This window comes from Centruroides sculpturatus, unplaced genomic scaffold, assembly GCF_000671375.1.
Source record: "Centruroides sculpturatus isolate CEXI.00-Female unplaced genomic scaffold, Cexi_2.0 scaffold355, whole genome shotgun sequence".
In the NCBI taxonomy this organism is placed as follows: domain Eukaryota; kingdom Metazoa; phylum Arthropoda; class Arachnida; order Scorpiones; family Buthidae; genus Centruroides; species Centruroides sculpturatus.
The window spans coordinates 591,526-604,066 of NW_019384632.1; the positions used below are offsets into that span (position 1 = coordinate 591,526).

The window sequence follows — 12,541 nt, forward strand, 5'->3', positions numbered from 1 at the left end:
TATTTTTTACTGACCATATAAAATGTTCATTGATATACCAAATGTCTTGTCTTCCTATTTTTGATATTATATGACGATTATATTCAATTATTTTTTTCTAATTCATTTTATGAACTAATTTTTGTTTTGATTATAATCATGTTCTATCAGAATTATTTTATAATCAAAACAAAAATTAGTTCATAAAATGAATTAGAAAAAAATCTGATACTTAATCACTTAGAAAAATTAATTAATTGTTAAAAATTCTGATAATTAATTTCAAATTGTCACATTTTAACTTACTCGACAAATTTTTATTTTAAAAGATTATTATTAAAAATTAGTACAACTTAATTTTATAATAAATTTAATAATTAAATGGAATATATTAAACTTATTATTAAAATAAAATTTAATTTAATTCAAATTTAATCAAAAAATTAAAACTAAATTTTTTAAATTTTAAAAACATAAGTTTCACATTAATAATTTGATAAAATGGATGAAATAATTAAATATAATCGTCATATAATATCAAAAATAGGAAGACAAGACATTTGGTATATCAATGAACATTTTATATGGTCAGTAAAAAATATTTATGTAAGGAATCTTTTAGTTATTTTCTTATTAAATATAAAATAATACTAATCCTAACTTTTTATTTATATAAAATTACAGAATGCGATGCTAACAGACCTTAAAGCTTTTCGAGTTATCGACAGTTGGCCATAAAAACATTACACAGTCTTATAGAAGCTGTAATAGACATTTATATTAGTGTTGCAACGAATAGTATATTCGGCTTCAGGCCGAATACCGAATATTTGGCCAGGAGCGTGGCCGAATAGCCGAATATTCGGCCAAACGATTCGGCTACTGCGAAAATTGGCGCGCAAACCGCATTATGGCAAGGACCCTGCTCTCTATTGGCCCGCTGTCACTACGTTTTGCCAATCGCGTTAATTCTTGACGGTTGTAGCGGACAGACAAGATTGTCATGGCAGTATGTGATAAATGATGATATCAAATGTGGATAAGAATAAGCTGCCTCGACTTGTTCGATTATGTTATCAACTGAATTATATATTTATTTTCAAATTTTTACGGTCCTTCACGTAAATAACGGAAAAAGAACAGAGAGGGACCGTGAAAATGTATACATAAATATGAAATTCAGTTGATAACATAATCGAACAAGTCGAGGCAGCTTATTGGCGTGAAATTCGCGGCCGTCAATGCCAAGCAATTGTTGTCATAGACTTTGGAAAGCTAAATGCTTATAATGAAAGTCACTTAACGTGCACGGGCGAAAGCCTGGGGCCGTTCGGGCTACCAAGCTGTCTCGAATCTGTGAAATCATAACTGCGACTTAATTTGACGTCCTGTCTGTCTCTTTTCTCCTTTATCACCAGGCTATGAGTCACGTAATTGTAAAATGGGAAATCTACGACGGAAAAGTGACAAATCGAAAGTATCGTGAGCACGTATAATGATGTATGCATAGGCAGGCATACGTGGACTAGAGCGATAGAGGAAAGAGAAATGGAAGAGCAAAGACGAGCGCATAAAAAGAAGGATAGGCAGGGTTAGACCCTCAGATGTGTGACAATTCACGAACGAATAGGTGTGTATGTGTGCTGATCCTTGTAATTATAAATTGTGAATACATGTAACTAATATTATTTTCTTTTTCATTTTGTGCATGTTATAAGTTATAAACAAATACAGTATAAACAAACAACACTAACTCGAGAACATTAAATGTAAATACCAAAATGATTAATTTACTGTGTTTTTGTTATTTCTTACTCCTGTTTTTAGGTATTCGGTATTCGGCCGAATAGCGAAAAATAGGCCGAATACCGAATAGTAACCGAATATTCGTTACATCACTAATTTATATCGATTCTGTTAAAAAGTATCAATTATCGGCGAAAGATCAATGGCGAGTCAATTTTACTGGCAAATAAATTCGTGGATAAAATTTTATAGACCAAAAAAACCATTGGATATAATTGGCTGGATCAAACAGTAATTTACGAAACTTATTAAATTATTTTACAACGTATAATGAGTTATTTTTACTTAAAGGTGAACAGATAGAAGAAAAATCATTTTAAAAACTGGAACTACAATTTTTTAGATATCGAACATTTTGCGATATTCTATCTTACAAGCAATTCTTAATTAAACAAAAAGAAGATATTTTCAAATTCAATACATTGTATAGATAGCTATTTAATAAATAAGTAACAAATATAATTGAAATAATTATTATATTAAACTATTTTCCTATTTTGCTTTGTCTTATTGCTATAATATTATTCCAAACTGTCGTGTTTTAATTTGCTTAAATATTAGAACAAATTGTAAAAATGATTATTGCAAATTAATTTTATAATAATTAGAAAGAATATATTAAACTTTGCTTTATTGTTACAAGATATTTTATGAAAACTAAAGAAATGAATTGAATGGAAAGGTTTNTTCGTACAAACACTTTTCATTATAAGCAGATGATCGACAGATACTCGTATATACGTGTATGCTCAACAAGTAATAAACACTTGTTCAAATACTTTGCTGAATACCAAACATGTGAATGCAGGTTGATAAATCCTGTAACTCACTAATCAGTTATTTGGTATTCATTTTCTTTTTTATTTTCTAATATTACTATTATGCGCATTCGACGTAAATAAAGTAGTAATAAATTATAAGTATTTTAAATTGCCAAATCCAAGCATTCAAACTACTACAAAATTCTAGGGCAATCTGCCAGATTAAAATAATTTTTTATTCTAATATTTTCTTTTCATTTACATTACAGTGTTTTTGTAACGATATATTTACTATTAGAGTCTATATATATTACTGTGAAGCTGTGAATCTTCTTATTATTGTGACAAGCACTTAAGTTAAGAAGTGCAGAAACACGTCTTGATAAATAATTATTCCACTGATTTTAACGAAATTTTTCATGTTAATAGAATTTTTAAAATGACGGGTTGTGAAGTTTCAAATTTAACTTTGACCGGTACATGCAGAAAGTTAAACGTCGTCCCCAAAGTAAAAGGGATTTTAGAACAAAAGAAAAATTACTTATGCAGAGTGACAAGTCGCTTAAATTCATCCCATTTAGCGGAAATCATACTATTTTAATTCAAATATTTTCTCCTGAAAGGCATTAGATAGATGACAGGTATTACTCTGTTGTTAAAGAAAAACTATAACGTACAGGGGCAAGTAATCACTAATTTGAGACGAGGGCATATATTTTAAATTATATAAATTAAAAATATAATAAAAAATTTTCGCTCGTCTTTTTTTCGATGTCACAATAAATAATTGTTCGTTAATTTTTTTATTTATTTTCATAACAGACATTAATCTGTCCGAAAATAAAGGCAACGCCCAGAAGTTAAAAATGAATCTTCCGTCCGTGTCCATTTTACCAGTTTTGTTAAACATTCTATTTTCTCAACGTGACCAGCAATACCACAATTCATTCATCGGGATACGTATGTCAATAATATTTTATTGAGTAATTTGACTGTTTATAAATACATATATATTTTTCGTATTTTTCCAGATGCTATAAATTTATTGACTGGACTCTCTACGCTATTTCCAAACGAGAAAGTTGCCTGTCTCAACACATTTGGATATAAATTAATGTTTTTCTTTCATCCAGAATCTGCAAAGGTAATCAAACATACCTAGTTATGTAATATATTCATTACAAATGAAAATATACAGTATTACGTTCTTTAGGAAGTGTTAAAAGGCAATAGTTTAATTAATAAGGATTCTACATATGATTTCTTCAAGCCACTTCTCGGAGAAAATAGTATTCTGTACAGGTAATACATTATTTGATATTTAGTTCAAATATCGTTGTTTACAGTTTTCTAAATTTAATTAAATAAAGTTCTGGTGATAATTGGAGAAGAAGAAGAAAATATTTAGCTCCACATTTTCATCTTTGGAATGTGAAAGATGATCAAAATATATTTGCTTAATTTTAACAGTAAAGATAAATTTTATAAATTAATTGTAAACTTTAATAAGAAGCAAAATCTTTAATACGTTATACCTTTCTATCTCTCCATCCATAGACAATAAATTACTAAAATTTAATAGGATCAATCACATTTAATTGCAACGTCACCGTGCCTAGTTCTCGTTGTTTAATATTTATCCCAAGAAATAAAACCTTTTTATAGATCTCGTACGAACATTTTTTATTGTAAGCATATGCTCAGCAGATAGTTGTATTTGTGTACGTGTATGCTGGACAAGTAATAAACACTTCGCCAAATTCGTTGCCGAATATCGAACATGTGGATGCACTTTAATAAATCGTGTAACTTATTTGTCAGTTAATTTGTTTTTATTTATTTTTTCATTTTTAAATATTACTATTATGCGCATCTGACGTATATAAAATAGTAACAACTTATAGGAATTTTAATTTGTACAATTCCGAGCTATCAAATTATCAATACTACAAAATTCTAAGGCAATCTGCAAGTTTCAAAGACTTTTTTTATTCTTAATATTCTTCTTTCATTTACATTACAGTGTTTTTATAACGAGATATTTGTTATTAGAGTGGTAATATATTACTGTAAAGCTGTGCATCTTGTTATTTTTTTTGGAGTATCATATTCGTACGAGAATGAAAGAGGTATCATTCTTGTGGCAGCAACTCAAATTAACAAATGCAGAAACACGTTGTGATAAATAACGATTCTACCAATTTTAACAAAATTTTTTAGATTAATAGAATTAATAAAGTGACGGGTTGTGACGAAGGTCGAAGTTTCAAATTCAACTTTGACCAGTACATTAAGGAAGTTGAATGCCATCTCCAAAGTTAAGTGAAAGAGAAAATTTCGCTTCGTAATAACTCAAAAAAAAAAAAAAAAAAAAAAATAGCGGGCATTGACCCATGTTCGAAATACAATAAAACTTCATTTTTTTCGAAAAGTTAATGATGTATACATTAATGATCCTATAACACCTTAACGTATTATCCTCTGCACAACTTTTGTCATGTAATTTAACACAATTTTAGAACAAAGGTAAAAAAATACTACTTGTGAAGAGTGACAGATTGCTTAAATTCTTCCCATTGGTTACGATGTAAAACGGGTTCGCAGGCCGTTGCTGCGCTATAGTCAGAAACAAAGTGCTCCTAGTTTACTGAAGTGTCTACAATATAAGAAATTCAGCAATGAAATTGCTGAATTTCATTGCTGAATTCTGTTTATATTGAATTCTGTTTATATTGAATAAACAGAATTCAGCAATGAAAAGATTTTTTACAATTTAAAAAAATATAGTTTGCATATTTAAACATGGTGAACGAAACTTATTTGTACGATTGCTATACAATACAGTAATACCCCGAACTTACGCGATAGGCGGGACCGAGCGATAACCGCATAAGTCGAATTCACGTAAGTCGGAGTATAATTTGGCAATTTGTGTTAAATCCAAGTCGGATGTATGTAAGCTAACAAATGTTCTCGTTAATCTTATCTTGTCTTTTGATTCGTTCACGGTTACAAGAAATCACCACATAGAGTCTTTCGAGTCTCCGTAGATACAACAAACACAGAAATAAATAACACAAAATAATTTGTAGCTATGCGTCGATTCCGCGCGACACGTCCGAACATGTAAGCCGAACAATAGTGTGGGGGGAGTGAGTAATCAAGAGTTGCGTGGCGCTCAAACAAAAGACGAATCGACGAGATTTGAAAATCGCGTAACTCCGGGTTCGCGTAAGTCGGGGTAGCGTAAGTCGAGGTATTACTGTATATTTATTGCTTGTATGAATAAATTGAATATAACAAAATACTTTTATAACATAAAATACATTGAGCTGCGATTCGAAATAACTGTAGGCCTCTATATACCTACTGGCGATTGACTATCTGTCTGTCATTCCTTTATTTCAAGTAGGTGAAATATATGACGAAAGTGACAAGCGGTGGACATCCTCTGCATGTGCGGTCGTAAAAAACTATATCTTTCGTTAAAAATCGAAAGTCCTATTATTCCAATTCAAATATTTTTCCTGAAATGTATTAGATAACCGGTACGACTCTGTTGTTAAAGGAAAAGTAAAATGTACAGGGGCAAGCAACCACTAATTCGAGTCGAGGGCATATATTTTAAATTAAACAAATTAAAAATATTATAAAAAAATTGCTGCTCGTCATTCTGCCGATGTCGCAATAATCATTGTTCGTTATCAACTTTTATTTTTATAATAGACTAATTTTTCAGAAAATGAAGACAACGGCCAGGAGTTAAAAATGAATCTTCCGTCTATATCTTTTTTACCCCTTTTGTGGAATATTGTGTTTTCTCAACGTGACAAGCAATACCACAATTCACACATAGGCATATGTATGTCAATAATATTTTATTGGGTAATTTGATTGTTTATAAATACATAAATATTTTTCGTATTTTTCCAGTAAATATAAACTTATTTACTGGACTCTCTATGCTATATCCAAAAGAGAAAGTTGCGTATATAAACATATTTGGATATAAATTAATTGTTTTCTTACATCCAGAATCTGCAAAGGTAATACAATATGCTTAATTATGTAATATATTCAGTATAAATAAAAATATATATTACGTTTTACAGGAAGTGTTACGAAGCAACAGTTTAATCAATAAGGATTCTTTTTATGATTTCTTTAAGCCACTTCTGGGAGACAACAGTCTTCTGTACAGGTAATGCATTATTTCATATTTTGTTTAAATATCATTGTTTACAGTTTTCTGAATTTAATTAAATAAAGTTCTGACGATAATTGGAGAAGAAGAAGAAAATATTTAGCTCCACATTTTCATCTTTGGAATGTGAAAGATGATCAAAATATATTTATGGAGCATTCAAACGTTTTAGTGGAAAAACTAAAACAATTGCAAAAGAATGAAATATTCGATATTTTGGAATGGATGAAATATTGCACTCTCGACATAATTGCAGGTATAAAATATTATTCTCTAATGTAAAATATTTAATTATGTATTATAAATATCAATTTGTTAATACATAAAATAAAATATTCATTGTTCCCACTTCTTGCTCATCACCTAGAAGAAGTATGAAACGAATTTTAGAAAATGATTTATATGTCACTGCAAGCAAATTAAGTTACTGAAATTTTCTTCAACGAAACCAACAATGATTTATTTATTTAATATGTTTATTCACTTAAAAAAAATATATATATTAATTTATTTTTATGTAGACATAGCAGTAGGAGTTTCTCTACATTCTCAGACTACGAACGATCAAGAATATGTGTCCGCAATACACAGGTAAAATACAGGGCAAAATTCATTTCCAGATATATTTCTTCATTTTCAAATAATATTTACAAATGTCATATCTGTATTAAATAATATAATGTCACTTTTTATCTGAAAAATTTTTAAAATGTTCTAATCAACTTCAGTAGAAGGAACACAAAATATTTTAAATTCTGATTGTTTATCAATTAACCAAATATTAAGTTTGTACATTATAAATGAAGTGTTTTTGCTTTACGTGCTGATCATAATAAAGAGTTGTTAGAAAAATGTGTAGAGTGAAGTATCGAGTTTCTAAACGAATACAATCTGTTCATTATATATGAAAGATTTTCAAATTAATTTAATTATATGTTATAATGTTTTAAACGTAAACTTCATGTATTTTCTAGACAAGAGGGAAAATTTGTATAACGGTATAACATGAACGACAAATGTGTGACAGATGAACTTTCTGCAAAGCGTACCGTTGTTACGATAAAATAACTAATATTTATCCGTTTTTGCGTTTTTTTTCTATTGCCTCAGTACTATAGAAGAAATCTTCATGATAGCGAAAAGTTAACGTTTAAACATCCAATCAAACTATAAAAACATACAGCCCATCAACTTATTTGTAATATTTCTGAAAATAAATAAATTACGATATGAAATAACTGCAAAGTTTCCTTTCTTGCATTTATTGCACATTTTCGACACAAAAATAAGAAAATAATATATAGAATAACATAAATTTATGATTTAAATTTTATATATTTTAAATTATTTCAATTTAAGAAAATTCTATAATGTTCTTCACATGAAATATGTAATGTTAAATTTTATGTATATTTAATAGTTGACAGTACTTTATTTTTTATCCAAGCTTTAAATTTGAATTAATTATCTTTTGATATAATAATAATTTATATTAAAATTTAGAATTTTGAAAAATTTTCCTGAATGGACAGCGAATCCAATGTACTGGCTTTCCCCAATTTTCTTCATGAGTAAAATAGGAAAAAATTACAAGAGAGACATTGAAATAATTCATCGTTTCGACGAAAAGGTAAACTCAACTTGTGAGTGGAATTTTATGTTTTGATTTAAGTAATTAAGTAATTAATGATTTAATTCAATGAGTAGGTTTTCAAGAGAAAAAAAATTTTTTTTGTGAAAAAAATGCAGCAGCAACATTCCTTAGAGAAAGAAACAAATAATGAAGAAGAACCAAAGATGAAAACAAAAGAGCGTATTATCGATTCATTGTTAAATCTTCATGTTAAACAAGGTTTAATATCGGAAGAAGATGTTATCAGTGATATGGAAGGCGCTATTTTCGCGGTAGGCATAATTTACTTAATGTCTAATCGGAAATAATTATATAATCGTGCACGCATGTATTTTAATTAATGATACTATTTTCATTATTCTAATGTAATGTTATTCTAAACAATGTATTGAAATATAAGGGTACGTCAAGGTAATGTATACAAATAAGGAATTTTACGAAATTCCCCCGCGGGGTAGTGTTATACATTTATAATAGATACATTTTGAGCCACAGCCACAGCAATTTTGGCTGAATCTGCTGGCAGTAAATAATATTTGTAATTTCGGATTAATTTATAATATTTTAACATTTAAAAATTTGTAGTTTTGTAATCTGAATTTGAATTTTGTCCTTTTATATTTTTATTATGCGAAATGTAATAGGAAGAAATTTTGGATATAAAACGAAAGGTTCATTAATTACTGTATATTTTCTCTATTTATATCCATGCAGGAAAGGCATAACTTTGAAAAATTAAAAATGTGTATCTACTGATTTTTAAACATTATTATTATGTATAATTACAGCGGGATATTCGGGTGAAAAATGATAGTTTCTACACTTGTAACTCAGTTCTGTAAGTTATTATCTGTTATCAAAGTATTTTTTCGAGTATTAATTAATTAAATTCCTTTCATAAACACGATTGAAAGTATTCAAAGCAAGTAAAGTCTGAGATGATGATCGAAATATTTTGTAATCCGAAATATTCAAGTCCATAATAACCGAATGACCGAAAACGTCGTAAATATATTAATATGTCGTTATATTACGACATGTAATGGTTTGTCGTAAGTCAAGACAATTCAAGCTGGACGATGTGTATTTAGCTGTTTCGTTCGACTAATTACATAGTTTGTGGACAATTTAATCTTCATTTCGTTCAACGATCGAAGACATTTTGTTCATAGAATTAATCTGATAATATTGAATGTTGAGAAAAGAATTTTTAGTGTCATTGATTAGCTGAAACTTTGTTTTTAAAAGAGTGCATGTATGGCATTTTATTCTGTTAACCGTGTTATAATTATAAACAGAATTGTTATAATGATTATTTAGAAATTCTAATAACTATTTTTTTGTAATCTCTCTCCATTTATGTCGAATTTTCATCTCTGCTGCTATGTACTGTACAATACATTACTAACACTTCACTTTTTTAAAATTAAGTCTAATTTTCAATAATTACGTTTTACGCGAGAAGATACAGTTGGAACCATCCTCCTTTGTATTAATGTTATTTATTTTCGACTTCATCCATAAATGCTTGTATTTGGGAAAAAGTGAAATGACGTCATTTTTCCTCTCTTTCATTTTATCACCGAAACTTACGCCGGATACAATTGTCGCCATTTAAAAGTTTCTGGACTATTTTCTTATTGGAGGAAACAGTAAACTCTCGAAATCAGATCATTGGTATTTTGATATAAATAGTACGAAGAACTATGTTAACTGCTTGATGCAAGGAACAATTATAAACTGGTATGACATTAATATGAAAGAAGCGCGATATTCATGCCTTCCATATTTCAATTTTACAAGTTTATTATACAGTATTTATTTTACTGCAAATGTCAATTATATAGAAAGCAATTTCACATGTCTTTTCAACGTATTTTAATATCAGGGTTACGATACAACCGCCCACGCTATGTCATGGACTCTTTATTTCCTGGGAAGATTCCACGAAATACAAGAGAAAGTGTATGTGGAATTGCAAGAAATTTTCAAAGATGATATGAATAGGGATATTACTATCGAAGACCTGACGAAAATGACGTACTTAGAATGCGTAATTAAGGTAACTTTTTAATTTCTTTAATACATTCAAGGATTAGTTTTATACATTACAATTTTCAGGAGTCGATGAGAATCTATCCTCCTTTTCCTTTAATTTCAAGAAAAAATCTTTCGGAAATGAAAATAGGTAATTTTTGATAACTTGAAATTTATTTTTCTATAATAATACTTTATATTCATTATTGACTCGAAGCATTAAATCGTTGTCATTCAAACAGGTAATTACGTGTTGCCTGCAAATTCGACTCTTGTCATAAGTATCTGTAATATTCATCATAATCCTTCTGTTTACGAAAATCCCGAAGTGTTTAATCCAGACCGTTTTTTACATGAAAACTATAAAAATCTTCATCCTTATGCATTTCTGGCATTTTCTGCAGGTCCACGAAATTGTCTCGGTAAGTGATTACTGAATAAATACATAAACAAATAAAAAATTATTTTATTAAAATAATTTTTTTTACAGGAAATAAACTCGGCATAGTTAAAATGAAAATGGTTTTAGCAAATGTTCTTCGTAATTTTAAAGTTTACTCTTTGGATCCTCAAGATAAGATCGTTACTTCTGCGGAAGTTCTTTTGACTCCAATATCAGGTATAAGAATGTGTGTAGAAAAAAGATGAATGTTGTAAGATATGAAATAATCTAAAGGTTGGGGTAATTTTTATTACAAATATATATAAACATAGGCCTACATCATATAATCTAGACGAGTGCATTTAGAAACTGCATCGAAATAATTCTACCTATTATTGAACTTTACTCGTAAATTGTAAATTATATTTTTATAGATAAAAATGATGAGAATCAAATGTATTATGATTATTGTTATTAAATCTGGTTTATAATAATACTATTGTTTGCTGTTTATTGCATTTTACAGTTGACCACCCTATAACACTGTTGATAGTTTCGTTTTATATGAATTCCATGTTGTACGAGTCAGTTAAATTTTACAAGTATCTGTGCCTGGCTGTGAACGGCTCACGTATTTGTAAAATCTTAGATGTATGAAAAAGTAGATGTCAGGAGTTGCAATTTGTCCGAAATACGGCCTTGCCTACTTATTTTTTCATTATTAAAGTTTCTCATCTACATATGTATGTATATCAAGTACGTTAACAAGAAATTTCTTTTCAAATTATTGCATTCTAAATATAAATACTTTTATTTGTAGCCCTGTACTATGTTGGCAGTTAAAAAATACAAACAAACGATACAAGTTCCAGATCATATCAAACAAATTTGTTTGATAAAATGGTGTGATTGAAAAGAATAAAACGACTTTGTGTGTAATTTGTAACGAAAAAGTCACTTCACGTATATACAATGTAAAAAGACATTTTGAAAAGTTGCATTCTAATCTCGGTTTTTCAACAGATGAGGAAAGAAGAACGTATTTTTTACAAAAGAAAAAAGAGAATCCAGTGTTTTAAAACCTTTTTTGATTTTAAAAAATAAAATCTGCTATATATCTGCTAGCTTTCATGTTGCCCATTGCATTGCTCGCCACGGAAAACCTCTTTTAGAAAGAGAGTTTGTAAAACAAGCGTTTTTAGAATGTGGTGCTACTTCGTTTGCAGATTTTAATATATTACGAAATTAAAATAAACTTAATTTTTGAATAAAAATTAAATAAATCTAAATAATAATAATAATAATAACTCTCCCGTGGTCACCACCTGGTCGTGGTGGGAGAGCCCAGTAATTTTACTGATTTATAGGGCAATGCAAGCTGGAGCACAAGCTCCTGGTAGGGACACCCATGCCAGTAAGGTCTATGGGGAGAAATGAAGCTAAGAGTGATCACATACCCACATTCTGTAGAGAAATTTATGATGGTAGTAACCAGATCTAAGTATGATACTGGCTCGGACGTCGCCCGAGTTAACAAGGTCCGCGTTCGTGGGTTAGGCAGAGGCTCACGTTCGAAAAATAGGTTCCAGTCTCTCTTGGTTACCGGTGGCGAAAGCAGCGCCGGCCCAAGCATGGCTACTGCAATGCCCTCAACAGATGTGAGGAATCAACCTAGCCTTGGTGTTTCTGTGGCAATGCATCCACAGACCACAAAGGCTGGAAAACCACGCCAACGGATG

The 12,541-nt window shown here is 29.4% G+C and overlaps 1 protein-coding gene across 1 annotated transcript; it reads left to right on the forward strand.

Annotated features, from left to right (window-relative positions):
- The first annotated feature begins 6,650 nt into the window (after positions 1 to 6,650).
- On the forward strand, positions 6,651 to 11,225 carry LOC111625807 (cytochrome P450 4C1-like). The gene is made up of 9 exons (XM_023369039.1): positions 6,651 to 6,747; positions 6,816 to 7,006; positions 7,272 to 7,341; positions 8,254 to 8,380; positions 8,458 to 8,655; positions 10,272 to 10,445; positions 10,505 to 10,571; positions 10,663 to 10,842; positions 10,911 to 11,225. The coding sequence occupies exons 2-9, from the start codon at positions 6,901 to 6,903 to the stop codon at positions 11,066 to 11,068; spliced, it is 1,080 nt and encodes a 359-aa protein (XP_023224807.1). The 5' UTR covers positions 6,651 to 6,747; positions 6,816 to 6,900; the 3' UTR covers positions 11,069 to 11,225.
- Positions 11,226 to 12,541: the final 1,316 nt, after the last annotated feature.